An 11,110-nucleotide genomic window follows, 5' to 3' on the forward strand; every position below is an offset into this window, starting at 1 on the left:
AAGAGTGTTCTTCAGGATGAATTGATTATTTCTATGAAGATCTTTAATACCTGTCTTATAAGGAAACAGTATCGAGAGCTGGATGACTTGCATATATAGGTCCCATTAAACTTTTCATACGCAATTGCTTGATGCACTTGTAGAAAAATCTAATAATTTAGAAGCAGTGTAGGTGGAAATAATTTCATATGACAATCTCCGCAAAACTAAGTGAAATTTGATTTATTTGTGAAATAAGCTGAAACAAAATTAACTATAATAGACTGGAATTAACACAGAATGTGTTCAAGCAAATTATCCTCTTGTTTTGGTGTTGGAAATGTCTGATGATTTTGTGTTTTGATTTATAGGTTGAAGACTTTGGGCGACAAATCGAGAGAAGCAAAAAAAGGCAGGCAGAGGTACTTCTGAACATCTTAATGTATAGCATTGATCTAGAATGTTCTTGTTAAAGAAAAATTTGAAAGTGGCTCATATATATGAACCAGTTACAAAAACATTTGCATACAATTTTACAGAATATTCTTTTGATAACAGAAAAACTTAGCCCTGATATTGAGGAAATACTTTGCTTAATAGAACCTTGATTGATAGGCCTAAATAATTTCTGGTGGCCATCAATCGATTCATAAATGACTGTTTAAATTATGTGAATATTCAGTGTTATTATAGTGCTTTATAAAAGATTCAGGTTGCAGTACACTGAAATGTAATTGTTTACAGTCTCTGTGAATCTCATGTACTAAAATTGTAATTCAGATTTTTTTAGTGTAAGAACAAAAATACAAGCCTTTTTATTGTAGAAAATACATGTATAATAGAGTACTTCAATTATCTGTTTTCATCTCTGTTGCAAGAAGATTTAAGAATTGTGTTGGGTTTTTTTATCCTCTGCATTTTAGTATATTGTTCATTCTTTCAACCTATGTAAACTGTAGGGGAAGACTACTTAACGTCTGTGAACATTGCTTTTTCAAATAAGCTCAGATGTGCTTTAGTGTAAAGCATGTTCTTGTTTTAAAACAAGCCCTGAACAAAAAATAAGGCATCTGAAATAAACTGTATTAAGTTCTGAAGCTTGGTGTTTTGTATGTAAAGGTTTTTTAACAGAAGACCGGTTGTACTGACAAGGCACAGAAACTAAACTAAGAATGGGTGAAAGTTTTGAATAAAACTATTTTAGGCAACTTCCTTCTTTGTGTGTTTCCAGTCCGTAATAATTTAGTTCATCTGGTGTACTGTAAATTAACACACTATGTGTATATGAGGACAGGCTGAGACCAAGGCTTGTTCGGCCTGGAGAATAGATGGCTTTGGGGAGACCTAACAGCAGCCCATCATTACCTATGAGGAGATGGTTAAGGAGATGGAGCCAGGCTCTTGACACTGGTACGTGGTGGGAACAAGAAAGGCGATAGGTGTAAGTTGAAACAAGATGTTTAGACAGGAAAAGGCTATAAGGAAAAGCTTTTTCCTCATAAATCAAGCAGTGGAACAGGTTGCTCACAGAGCCCATGAAGTTTCTGTTCTCCAAGGTTTTCAAGTTGCAATCGGACAAAGCCCTGAGCAAGCTGGTCTGATCCCGTAGCTGGTCCCGCTTTGAAAAGGAGTTTGTGCTAGATGCCTCCCCAAGGTCTCTTCTCACCTCACTGATTGTATCACTTTTCCCTTGGTTTAAGGAAAAAAAAGGTTTCATTTGTAGTATTTTTTTTTTCCATTCAAGTTGTTTGGACAGCAGCACAAAGCAGTCTATTCTGGTAATCTTCCAAGAGACAAATCTTGGATAATGTCAAGATCTTCACATAGAATCATTAAGGTTGGAAAAGACCTCTAAGATCATCAAGTCTAACCATCAGCCTAACACCATCGTGCCCACTAAACCATGTCCTGAACATAATACATATTTAAAAGTGCTGCCTTGTTAATTTTCTTTAACTTATTATAAGTTGCATTTATATTTCAATCTGTTACAAATGAAAATGTATGCATCCAATAGGAGATCATTAGAGCATTGAACTGTCAAAGGTTCTTTAGCTTAGTATTTATTTTTTATGTAGAATACATTAAGTGCAATATCTTTATTGAGGGACTTAAAGAACTTGTGTAGTAGTCATCTTTTCAGAATGTTTCTGTCCACTGTTTTTAGTTAAAACAATGTTCATCCTGCATGTTTGTTAACTGTACTAAGAAATTCTCTCATAAAAGTTTTTAATGAACATAGTCAAAAAGAGGTAAGTGTGGGCTACCATAAAATAACAAGGCGGGGAGTGGGGAAACCATAGCTTTGGGATATTCTTGTAAGATACACTGTGTAATGCATTTTAAACCAGAATTGACAAAATGTTTGTGGAAGTGAACAGTAGGGAATATTTCTGTGCTCAGTATATCTGTCAAACGCAGATGGATGTGCACGCATTTTTTTGTAACAGCTTTCTATTCATTAACAACATCTGTATATTTACAATTTGTTGTATAGAGCTGTTCAGTGTTTGCCAGAATTTTCTGCTGGACTGGAATTACTGAGCAGGTATGGCCTTCCATTTCTTTGTGTCTGCTTTCTATAACTTCAGAAATAACTTTATTAGGTTAAAGAAATGAGAAGAAAAGGAAGGTGTTACTAATAGTTTTTTGAATGTTCTGCAGTGAGAAGAGCGGAAGTGGTTACCAAATGATAAATATGTTTAAAGCTTGCCCAATCCTTAAGTGCTGTCATGTTAATGAATCAGAAGTTCTGGAGGAAAAGCAACATTTGGAAGATGACTTTAGTTCAGGGTCTAATGCACAGGGATGGAGGAGACCAGCATTGAGGCCTAGCCTGTTGTTTAATTTTGACGTTTTATAACTTCTACATATTCGATGAGCTATTTTGTTGTAATAGAGGCAGTATGCCTGTCATTGCCCTGAAAAAAAAGTGTATTCCATGTATACTTAATCACATTTTTTTCTGAGTAACAGAAGCTATCTGCATTATAAATTTTCTTTTATCTTTATTTTAAAATAATATATATAGATAGATATATTCTCTTGTTTTTAGGAGGGTAGGGTGTCATTACAATCTTGTTAATTTTTTTAATTTTCTTAATGAAATTGCGTTCCAAGTAGCGCTTAAGGCTTTTATGTATGGTCTTATAAATACTCCTGGGTTCATTTAGCTCTTAATGTAAGCTAACAGTTTAAAACACATGAATCACTTTTTTGTTGAAAGATTTCTTACTGTATATTTCTTTCTGGTATTTACTGTTGTACCAAGACAACTGGACAGCTTTTTAAACTGTTATTTCTGGTAGTCCCTGTAAATATAAGCACAGTAGCATCTGTGAAGTCGTCTTTCTTTGTAAGGGGAACACAGTAAAAACAGTCATTTATCTTTCTTCTCTAGATATGAAGATGCTTGGGCTGCCCTTCACAAAGGAGCCAAAGATTGTGCAAAAGCTGGAGAGGTAAGAAAATAAAATAATGCCACACTTGAAATATTTTTAAATGTGCAAATAATTTTAAACTAAAATTTTTAGTACCAGTGTACTGGATTGACCCTGGCCACCAGGTAAGTGGCCGCACAGCCTTGTTCACTGCCCCACCAGGGGGACAGAGGGTAGAAGAGGAAGAAAAAAAAAGAGAAAACTCATGGTTCAAGATAAAGACAGTTTAATGATTGAAGGACAGAGGAAAAACAAGTGATGCAAAAGCAGTCAGTCACAACCTCCCACAAGTAGACCAGTGCCCAGCCAGTTTCAGAGCAATGGTTACCTTGGAAGACCAAACCCTTAGTTTTTATTGTTGAGCGTGATGTTATATGGTGTGAAATATCCCTTTGGCCTATGGTCAAATGTTCTGGCTGCATCCCCTCCCAACTTCTTGCCTGCTCCCAGCCTGCTTGTGGCAGGGGGAACGGAGATGAACGGGGAAGACAGAAAGCCTTGACACTGCACAAGCATTGTTCAGCAATATCCAAAACATTGCTATGTTATCAACACTGTTTTGGAGAGAAATCAAAGACACAGCACCATATGGGCTGCTATGAAGAAAGTTAATTCCTTCTCAGCTGGATCCAGTACAACCAGTATAATGAAAAAGCAATCCTCTGTATTGCTATTTGGGAAAAATGCCAAGTAACTGTTTTTTATTGTGGTTTTAAGATGATGTTTGACAGGCAGCTGATGGAATGGATCAGAATGTCCAGTTCCTCTTGTTTCTCACAGCTCTTACAGATTTGATGGTACTAAACCTACAATGAGTATTTGTAAAGTATTAAATACATACATTGATCACAGAGAATTTCTGTTTTTACATGTTTTTCACGAGGTATCATCTGACAAGAACTATCTGAAGGTCATTGTCCTGTTTACTTTTGGATATTTCAATTACTATAACAAACATTGAGTGTGAGAATTTCCTAGTGCTTTTAAGGTACTTTTCAACTGATATATTGATATCCAGAGTTTCTTGTCTTCTGTCCTGTGTGCAGATATTTTCAGTCACTACTTGCAGTTAAGCAAAAAATATTCACTATATCAACTTACTGTTTTTCTGTGGGATGTTAGGTTAGAGGAGGATATTGAGAAGTACAGCTTTGTCAGAGTGTGACAAGCAGATGATGGTAAAAATAAGATATATCCAGAAGTTCAGGTGGTCGATTTTTGCACTGTTCTGCCCTTATTTGAAAGATTAAGTTAGCTAGGAATACTATTTTGAGATTGCTTAAGGCATCTTAACAATAAATAGTATTGTAAATAATGTAATGCAAACATTAAATAATGTGATGCAATGTAAACAATTGCAAAAATGATGTTGCATGTTACTGTCATAACTCTTTAAAAGCACTGGGTGGGCTGGGAAAGTATAGAATACATCTGGGGTTGAGGCACAGTGGTGTTTAGTTTCAGAGGAGGACTGTTGCACCGACACTGCTGCCGTCTCCTAGTGGACAGGAAACGGCAAGATTTGATTGTCCAAACTGAAGAGATTGAAGAAGTTTCTGTGCTTTCTCCTTAATTTTGTTCAGTTTTCCTGCCCTGAAAGTAAAGTGATGGGTTGTGTTGTTTATTTCTGGAATGGAGGGAAGGAAAACTTCCAGTAAGCGCTACCAATGCATTGCTCTGCTGTTTTGGAGGTCTGCACCAGACTTTCCATTTCAAACCCTGTTTAAGGGGCAGACAATGTAAGCTGGGTGACCATGATGCAGAGCAGGACTGAGCTGTGGGGTTCTCTGTCTTGGCTGAAACGTTCTTTGGCTGACTGCATCCTCCTTGACTCTTCTGATATCCTTAGGAGTCTTCTCTGTATCATGTTCCAATGCATAAAAAACTAACTGCTTATTATATTTTGAAGAGGTGTACTTAGGATAAGAAAGATTATTTCAGATTCTTCTTTCTCTTGCCTAATAGTATGGCCTACTTTTCACACCCGTTCCAGTGAAAACCTTCAGCTATTAGAGAAGAAGTTCTGTCTGCCAGCTTCGTGTGCTTGACTGTTCATGATGACTTTTTTTTTTTTTTTTTTAGAAAACCTCTTAAATGACTTGCTTCCAATTTTGTAATGCTTACCATAGTTTGCTTTTAAAATTGTTTCGTATCGGTATGAGACCAATGTAACCTTAATCTCACATATTATTACTGCTTGGGAAAATGAGAATGAAAAGCTTCCAAAAAGACTTTGAAATTTTCCATGAAATTCAGATGTTTATTTCTGGGAGAATCCAAAAATTGTATTGCTTGTGGGTTTTTGTTTGTTTCTTTTTTATAAAAGTAGCAAATAAAAGGGTTCAATAAAATAAGAATTGTGTAAGCACACAAGATTGACTGTACTAAAGGTACACTTCTCCAGTATCCTGTCTTTGGTACTGGCCGGACACAGATGAATAAGACAGCATGAGTGGTTTATAAATGTTGAATAGAGAAAGGAACGTGAAAATTTCAAGCTTTAATTGCTGCCTACAAACTTACCATGTTAAATTATAGATGCTAACTACCACTTCCGTCTACAAAATTGTCCTAAAAATACTACTTTTAGATGCTTGTAATTTTAGTTGCACTTAGTTATCTCTGGGCTGAACCTTTTTCTGGTGTTTGCCTCCATCTTATGATGATATATGGAATTTAGAGCAGGGAAACTGTAATGGAATCATTTCAGGTGTCATATATAAGGGAAACATTTGTTACTTAAGATCTTGCATTTTTTAATAGAATCTGACCTCTTCTCATTATACTATTGTATAGTAAAAGTTAGGAAGAATCAACAACAAAAATTGACCTAACAGAAGTGCGTTCGTAAAGAAGTGCATTCATAAAGACTTGCAATTACTGCAGCTAAGTTTATCACAAAAGCAGAAAAGCAGGAGTGTTACAAAGGCAACTTTATTTTAAATGTAATTCCTTTTATTTTATTTTTCTAGAGTATTTTGAATGTGCAGAATTTTCAGTTTTGTTGTATTAGTGTTTTCATTTGATTTTGATGTTGCAAAGGTGGTGTGTCACAGACTTGTAATTTCTGATAATAAAAGTAGTTCGGGAACCGGCGTTTCTTCTAAATCAAACATATTCTGCTTTCTGGAGTGATAATAGGTGGGAAAATGGTGCCATGTGAACTAAATTAACTTGGTCTTATTGATTAAATTGGTATGACTAGCAACATTAAATTAAGTTATTGATCTAAATGAGCCTTATATTGCAGCACTGCAATGTTGTTTTTGTGCACCAGTGCCACACTGCTGTCAAAATTCCAAATGCATGTTATTTACAGTTAATAAAATCCATAAAATATTTCCTGCATTGATTAGTATATTGAGAAATAATTTTTAATCTTGTTTTGATCAATGCATTTTTATATAAATATTTCATACTACCACTACCACTACCTTTCTTGAGCATGTTGTATATTTACCCGAGAAGTACGGAAGTGGCAGTGCTATAAGGTTGCTGTGCTGACCTTATGCTTGCAGATGCATGAACTCTTAACAATAAGTCAAGATGCTCATAAATAGGTACATAAATCTGCAAGTAAAGAACCTGTTTGTTTCAGCTGGTGGATAGTGAAGTTGTGATGCTTTCTGCACACTGGGAGAAGAAAAGGAACAGTCTGGTGGAACTACAGGATCAGCTCCAACAAATACCTGGGTTTTTAGCTGATCTGGAATGCCTCACAGCAAGCCTAGGTAAGGTTTTATAGACTTTATAAGCATTTAAGTCAATACATAGGATTAGACAGAAGTTCAGTTGTTGTGAATGTTACAATCATAAAATTTAATTTTGCTTCCCAAACAAATCCTTTCTATTATAAAACAGTAGTTCTTAAACAAACTGGTTTTGTAAAAGAGCAAAAGTAGTAGTGGTTGCTTTCCCAGCAGTTAAAATATTGTATGTGTCATTATTTGGGGGGCGGGGAGGGAATTGTATGGCAACTGCATAGTCTGATGTGAACAGTTGAAAACTATTTTTTGAAAGTCTTTTAAATTGGTAAAGATTTGTAAGTAGTGTGAACACTCATATGTAGCTGCTTCTCTTTGAGTCTACATCATTTTATATAGTAATTTGTTTTAAATCATCATTTAGGCGGAGCAAGAAATTTGCCTGGCTTGGGACACTTTCAAGGCAGAAACTTCTTGTTGAGAGTAATTGTTGGTTCCAAAGCTAGCTTCCATATTTTAAGTTAGTGTACAAGGTTAAGCTATTCTGAAGTGGTACTCAGCTTTTTCATAGGTGAAACTAGCAATGCTACATAATTGAGTTTACCAAATACCTCATGCTTGTTAGATGGGTTCCAATTTTTGTAACTTTACCAGATGTTAACCTGTTGATTTAATTTAAAAGATGAAAAGATGAATACTTTAGTGGACTATTTCTGGAAACCTCTCATACAAAACAGTTGATCCACTGTTGAAATGAAATTAGGAAAAAATGTTCTGGCCTCTTAGTCTCTGAAAAGCTCTAGTGTTATTGAGCCTTGAAATGAGTATGCAGCATTTGACAAGTAGCAAGTCTTTCTGTCAGCAGTAGGCCAGCAAGAGGTCTCCATGAAAATCTATTCAAGTTACATCAAATTAAAGTTTTGAAAAATTGCTGTCTCTGTATGGATGTTAGTAGCTAAGTTTCCCAGGGGCTCTGCCTACACTATTCTTACACCAGCTGGGAAGTATGCGGAAATTCTTCATGTAATTGCAGCTCTTGTTTTTTGTGGGATGGGCTGGATTTGTGTGCTGGCATCTGATGTGAAGAAAAGGAGGGTTCTTTTCTGTGCTTAAAGGCTAATTTCTCATTCTTCTATGGTCAGTGGATATGCACAAATCGGCTTTGTTGTTAGGTAGGCTGATAATAACTTTGCTATTTCTTTCTGAACCAAGGAATATATTTCAGTTTTTATTACAATTTTCTTATACCACCTTGTTTAATAAGGCTTTATCATGTGTGGTAACCATTTAATGTTAGCTTTTTGAAAAGCTCAGTTTTTTCTTCTACGGAAATATAAATTCAAATAATGATTGATTTAAATACTGATGTTAATATCATCATGCACAAAATGATGCAGTCTGGTAGACCAAAGATAAACAATATAATAAAAACCTAATGGGATCGTCTTTATAGTTCATAACTGCAAATGCTGTAAATCCTGATGAATTGAGGTTACCTTCCCATTCCTAATGTTATAGTTTTATGAACCAGAATTAATCTCACCCTGATTGTAGAATTACTTTGGAGAAGGCTCAGTGTCTCTAGAATATTTTTTTTTTTATACTGCTCAAGCAGGATTTAAGGAAGCATTAAACAGTCTGCTCAGGGAAGCTAATTAATTTTGAAACCTGCTGATAAGGTTGTGAGATTTGAACCAAATCTGCTAGCCTAACCTTGTGTGTCGGATTTCAAGTAGTTTGCCTATAGGTTTTTATTAGTTCTTCCTAACCACTGTGAGGTTTTTTTTGAATTGTTTTTTTCTGATAAGTTTCATAGAGTCTATTTGAAGAGGTATAATTCATACCGAAATAATATAATTCATACCAAATTCAACAACTATGCTTCTGGAACTGATTTACCAGATACTTGCTGTGATATTCTGCTCACTGTTTTGTAACTCTGGACTATCTGCTTTTTATAAATGTAAACTGTATTCACTTTTTCCAAGAGTTGACTAATATTGTGGCTGTGAATTTTAAACATGAGTGAAGCATTCTGTAAAAAAAAAAAAAAAAAAAAAAAACACCAACCAAAAAAACAAAACAAAAAAACCCAAACCCAAAAACCACCACCAGCAAAAAACATGAATATAGAATTACAAACTGCTGTGTCCTGGGTTGTGCATCCAAGATGTAATTTGGCTAATCTTCATCATTTCAGAAAACTAATAGTTATGTGTTGTGACATGATATGCTTCTAATAAATCTCTTAATGCTTTCATTTTGAAAGTAAATAGGGAACCCTGGCTGCTTTTGATAAAAGAAATTTCAGATAATGGAAATGAGCCTTTTTAGTGACTGACTTAAAATTGGTATGTCATGTACAGATTCTTCAGCTTTTGCTGTGTATAACAAGACACATTTTCATTAGTACTTTTATTTATAAAGTCCTTTAACTTAGGCACTCACATTATCAGTCATGTCTCACTTCAAGTAAAAAGTCTGTCTTCACTTGATAAATTTATTGGATTATACAATATCTTGTAGCTGCTGTTGAAAACTGTGAAGAAAAAATTACTCTCATGTAAAAGTGAAGAGGACAGTTACTGCTCTTTCAAAGTCCAGAATTTGAATCATCACTTAAGCCAATTTTTGAGATGTTACGGAAAATATCTGCTTGCCGATATCTGACATACTTGTCTTCATATACATCATACACTTCATGCTTGAGCAGGGCCATTTTGCTCAAATATCTGTTTTGATTTCAGCAAATCAATGCACATAAACCTTGATCCAAATTCAATTTTCCTTTTTTTTTTTTTTAAACATCAAATGTTAAGAATCAACTTGTTACTGCTTTCAGAAAGGCTGATCATGTCATGTCATAGGTGACAGATCCAATGTAGGGTGAAAATATTTAGACTGGGAAGACTGGGAAGAAAATAAGGCAGGGTGTATATTGACAGAGATAAAAGCCACCACTTCCTACTCTTCAATGTTTTTTTTTTTTCAAAGTATGGGTTAGACGAGGGTGAAAATCCATTAGGGAAACAAATATTTCACACTGCTTAGGGGAGGTATTCTTGTTTATATCTTGAGCAGAAGGTCATGCTTTATTTTCAGATTGTGTATCAAGTGTAAAAGTTGCCATTTTCTAGCTTTACAAAATTCATTCCAATTTGTTCAGAAATTCTGAAGATCAGAGTGATTATAATATATTTTTTAGTTAAGTACAAGATTTTTATTTTGGTAGCATTTGAACTACTGTAAGAACTTAATACCCTGTATTTTGGGTACTTGTTTTGCAGCAAAAAAGTGTGGTTTAGTGAAATATCAAGAAATCTAAAACATAAGTATAAAAATGCCAAGGATTTTTCCAGTTTGAATAATGTGGTATATTTCATGGAATCGTAGAGTAGTTTGGGTTGGAAGGGACCTTTAAAGATCATCTAGTCCAACCCCACTGCCATGAGCAGGGACATCTTCAACCAGACCAGGTTGCTCAGAGCCCCATCTAACCTGCCCTGGAATGTTTCCAGGGATGGGGCATCCACCACCTCTCTGGGCAACTTGTGCCAGTGTTTCACCACCCTCACTGTGAAAAACCTCTTCCTTAGACATAGTCTCAGTCTACCCTCTTTTAGTTTAAAACCATTACCCTTTGTTCTACTGCAACAGGCCCTGCTAAAAAGTTTGTCCCCAGCAACATGTTGTATTCTGAGAATATAGAATTTAATTTTTGTTAATTTCATCAATCACTGTCATGGGCAAAACAGGCTCAGCTTGGGAAAAGAAATTAGTTTAATTTATTGCCAATCAGATCAGAGTAGGATAATGAGAAATAAACCCAAATCTTAAAAAGACCTTCCCTCCATCCCTCCCTTCTTCCCAGGCTCAACTTTACTCCTGATTTTCTCTAACTCCTCCCCGTGAGTGGCAAAGGGGGACGGGGAATGGGGGCTGCAGTCAGTTCATCACATGTTGTCTCTGCCGCTCCTTCCTCCTCAG

At 35.4% G+C, this 11,110-nt stretch overlaps 1 protein-coding gene across 3 annotated transcripts in view; it reads left to right on the forward strand.

Moving 5' to 3' along the window:
- The first annotated feature begins 356 nt into the window (after positions 1 to 356).
- DTNBP1 (dystrobrevin binding protein 1) overlaps positions 357 to 11,110 on the forward strand; it is a 68,721-nt gene continuing 57,967 nt past the window's right edge. Inside the window, exons 1-4 of one of the 3 annotated variants that reach the window (XM_010284975.1) lie at positions 357 to 401; positions 2,477 to 2,527; positions 3,380 to 3,440; positions 7,018 to 7,150. In XM_010284975.1, coding sequence (XP_010283277.1) covers positions 7,039 to 7,150 — 112 coding nt within the window. In that variant the 5' untranslated portion in view covers positions 357 to 401; positions 2,477 to 2,527; positions 3,380 to 3,440; positions 7,018 to 7,038. Of the gene's footprint in view, positions 402 to 2,476; positions 2,528 to 2,755; positions 2,773 to 3,379; positions 3,441 to 7,017; positions 7,151 to 11,110 lie in introns of those variants that run through there. The other 2 variants (XM_010284976.1, XM_010284977.1) reach the window with 2 other exon arrangements.

The sequence above is a fragment of the Phaethon lepturus genome, unplaced genomic scaffold, assembly GCF_000687285.1.
Source record: "Phaethon lepturus isolate BGI_N335 unplaced genomic scaffold, ASM68728v1 scaffold17664, whole genome shotgun sequence".
Lineage (NCBI taxonomy): Eukaryota > Metazoa > Chordata > Aves > Phaethontiformes > Phaethontidae > Phaethon > Phaethon lepturus.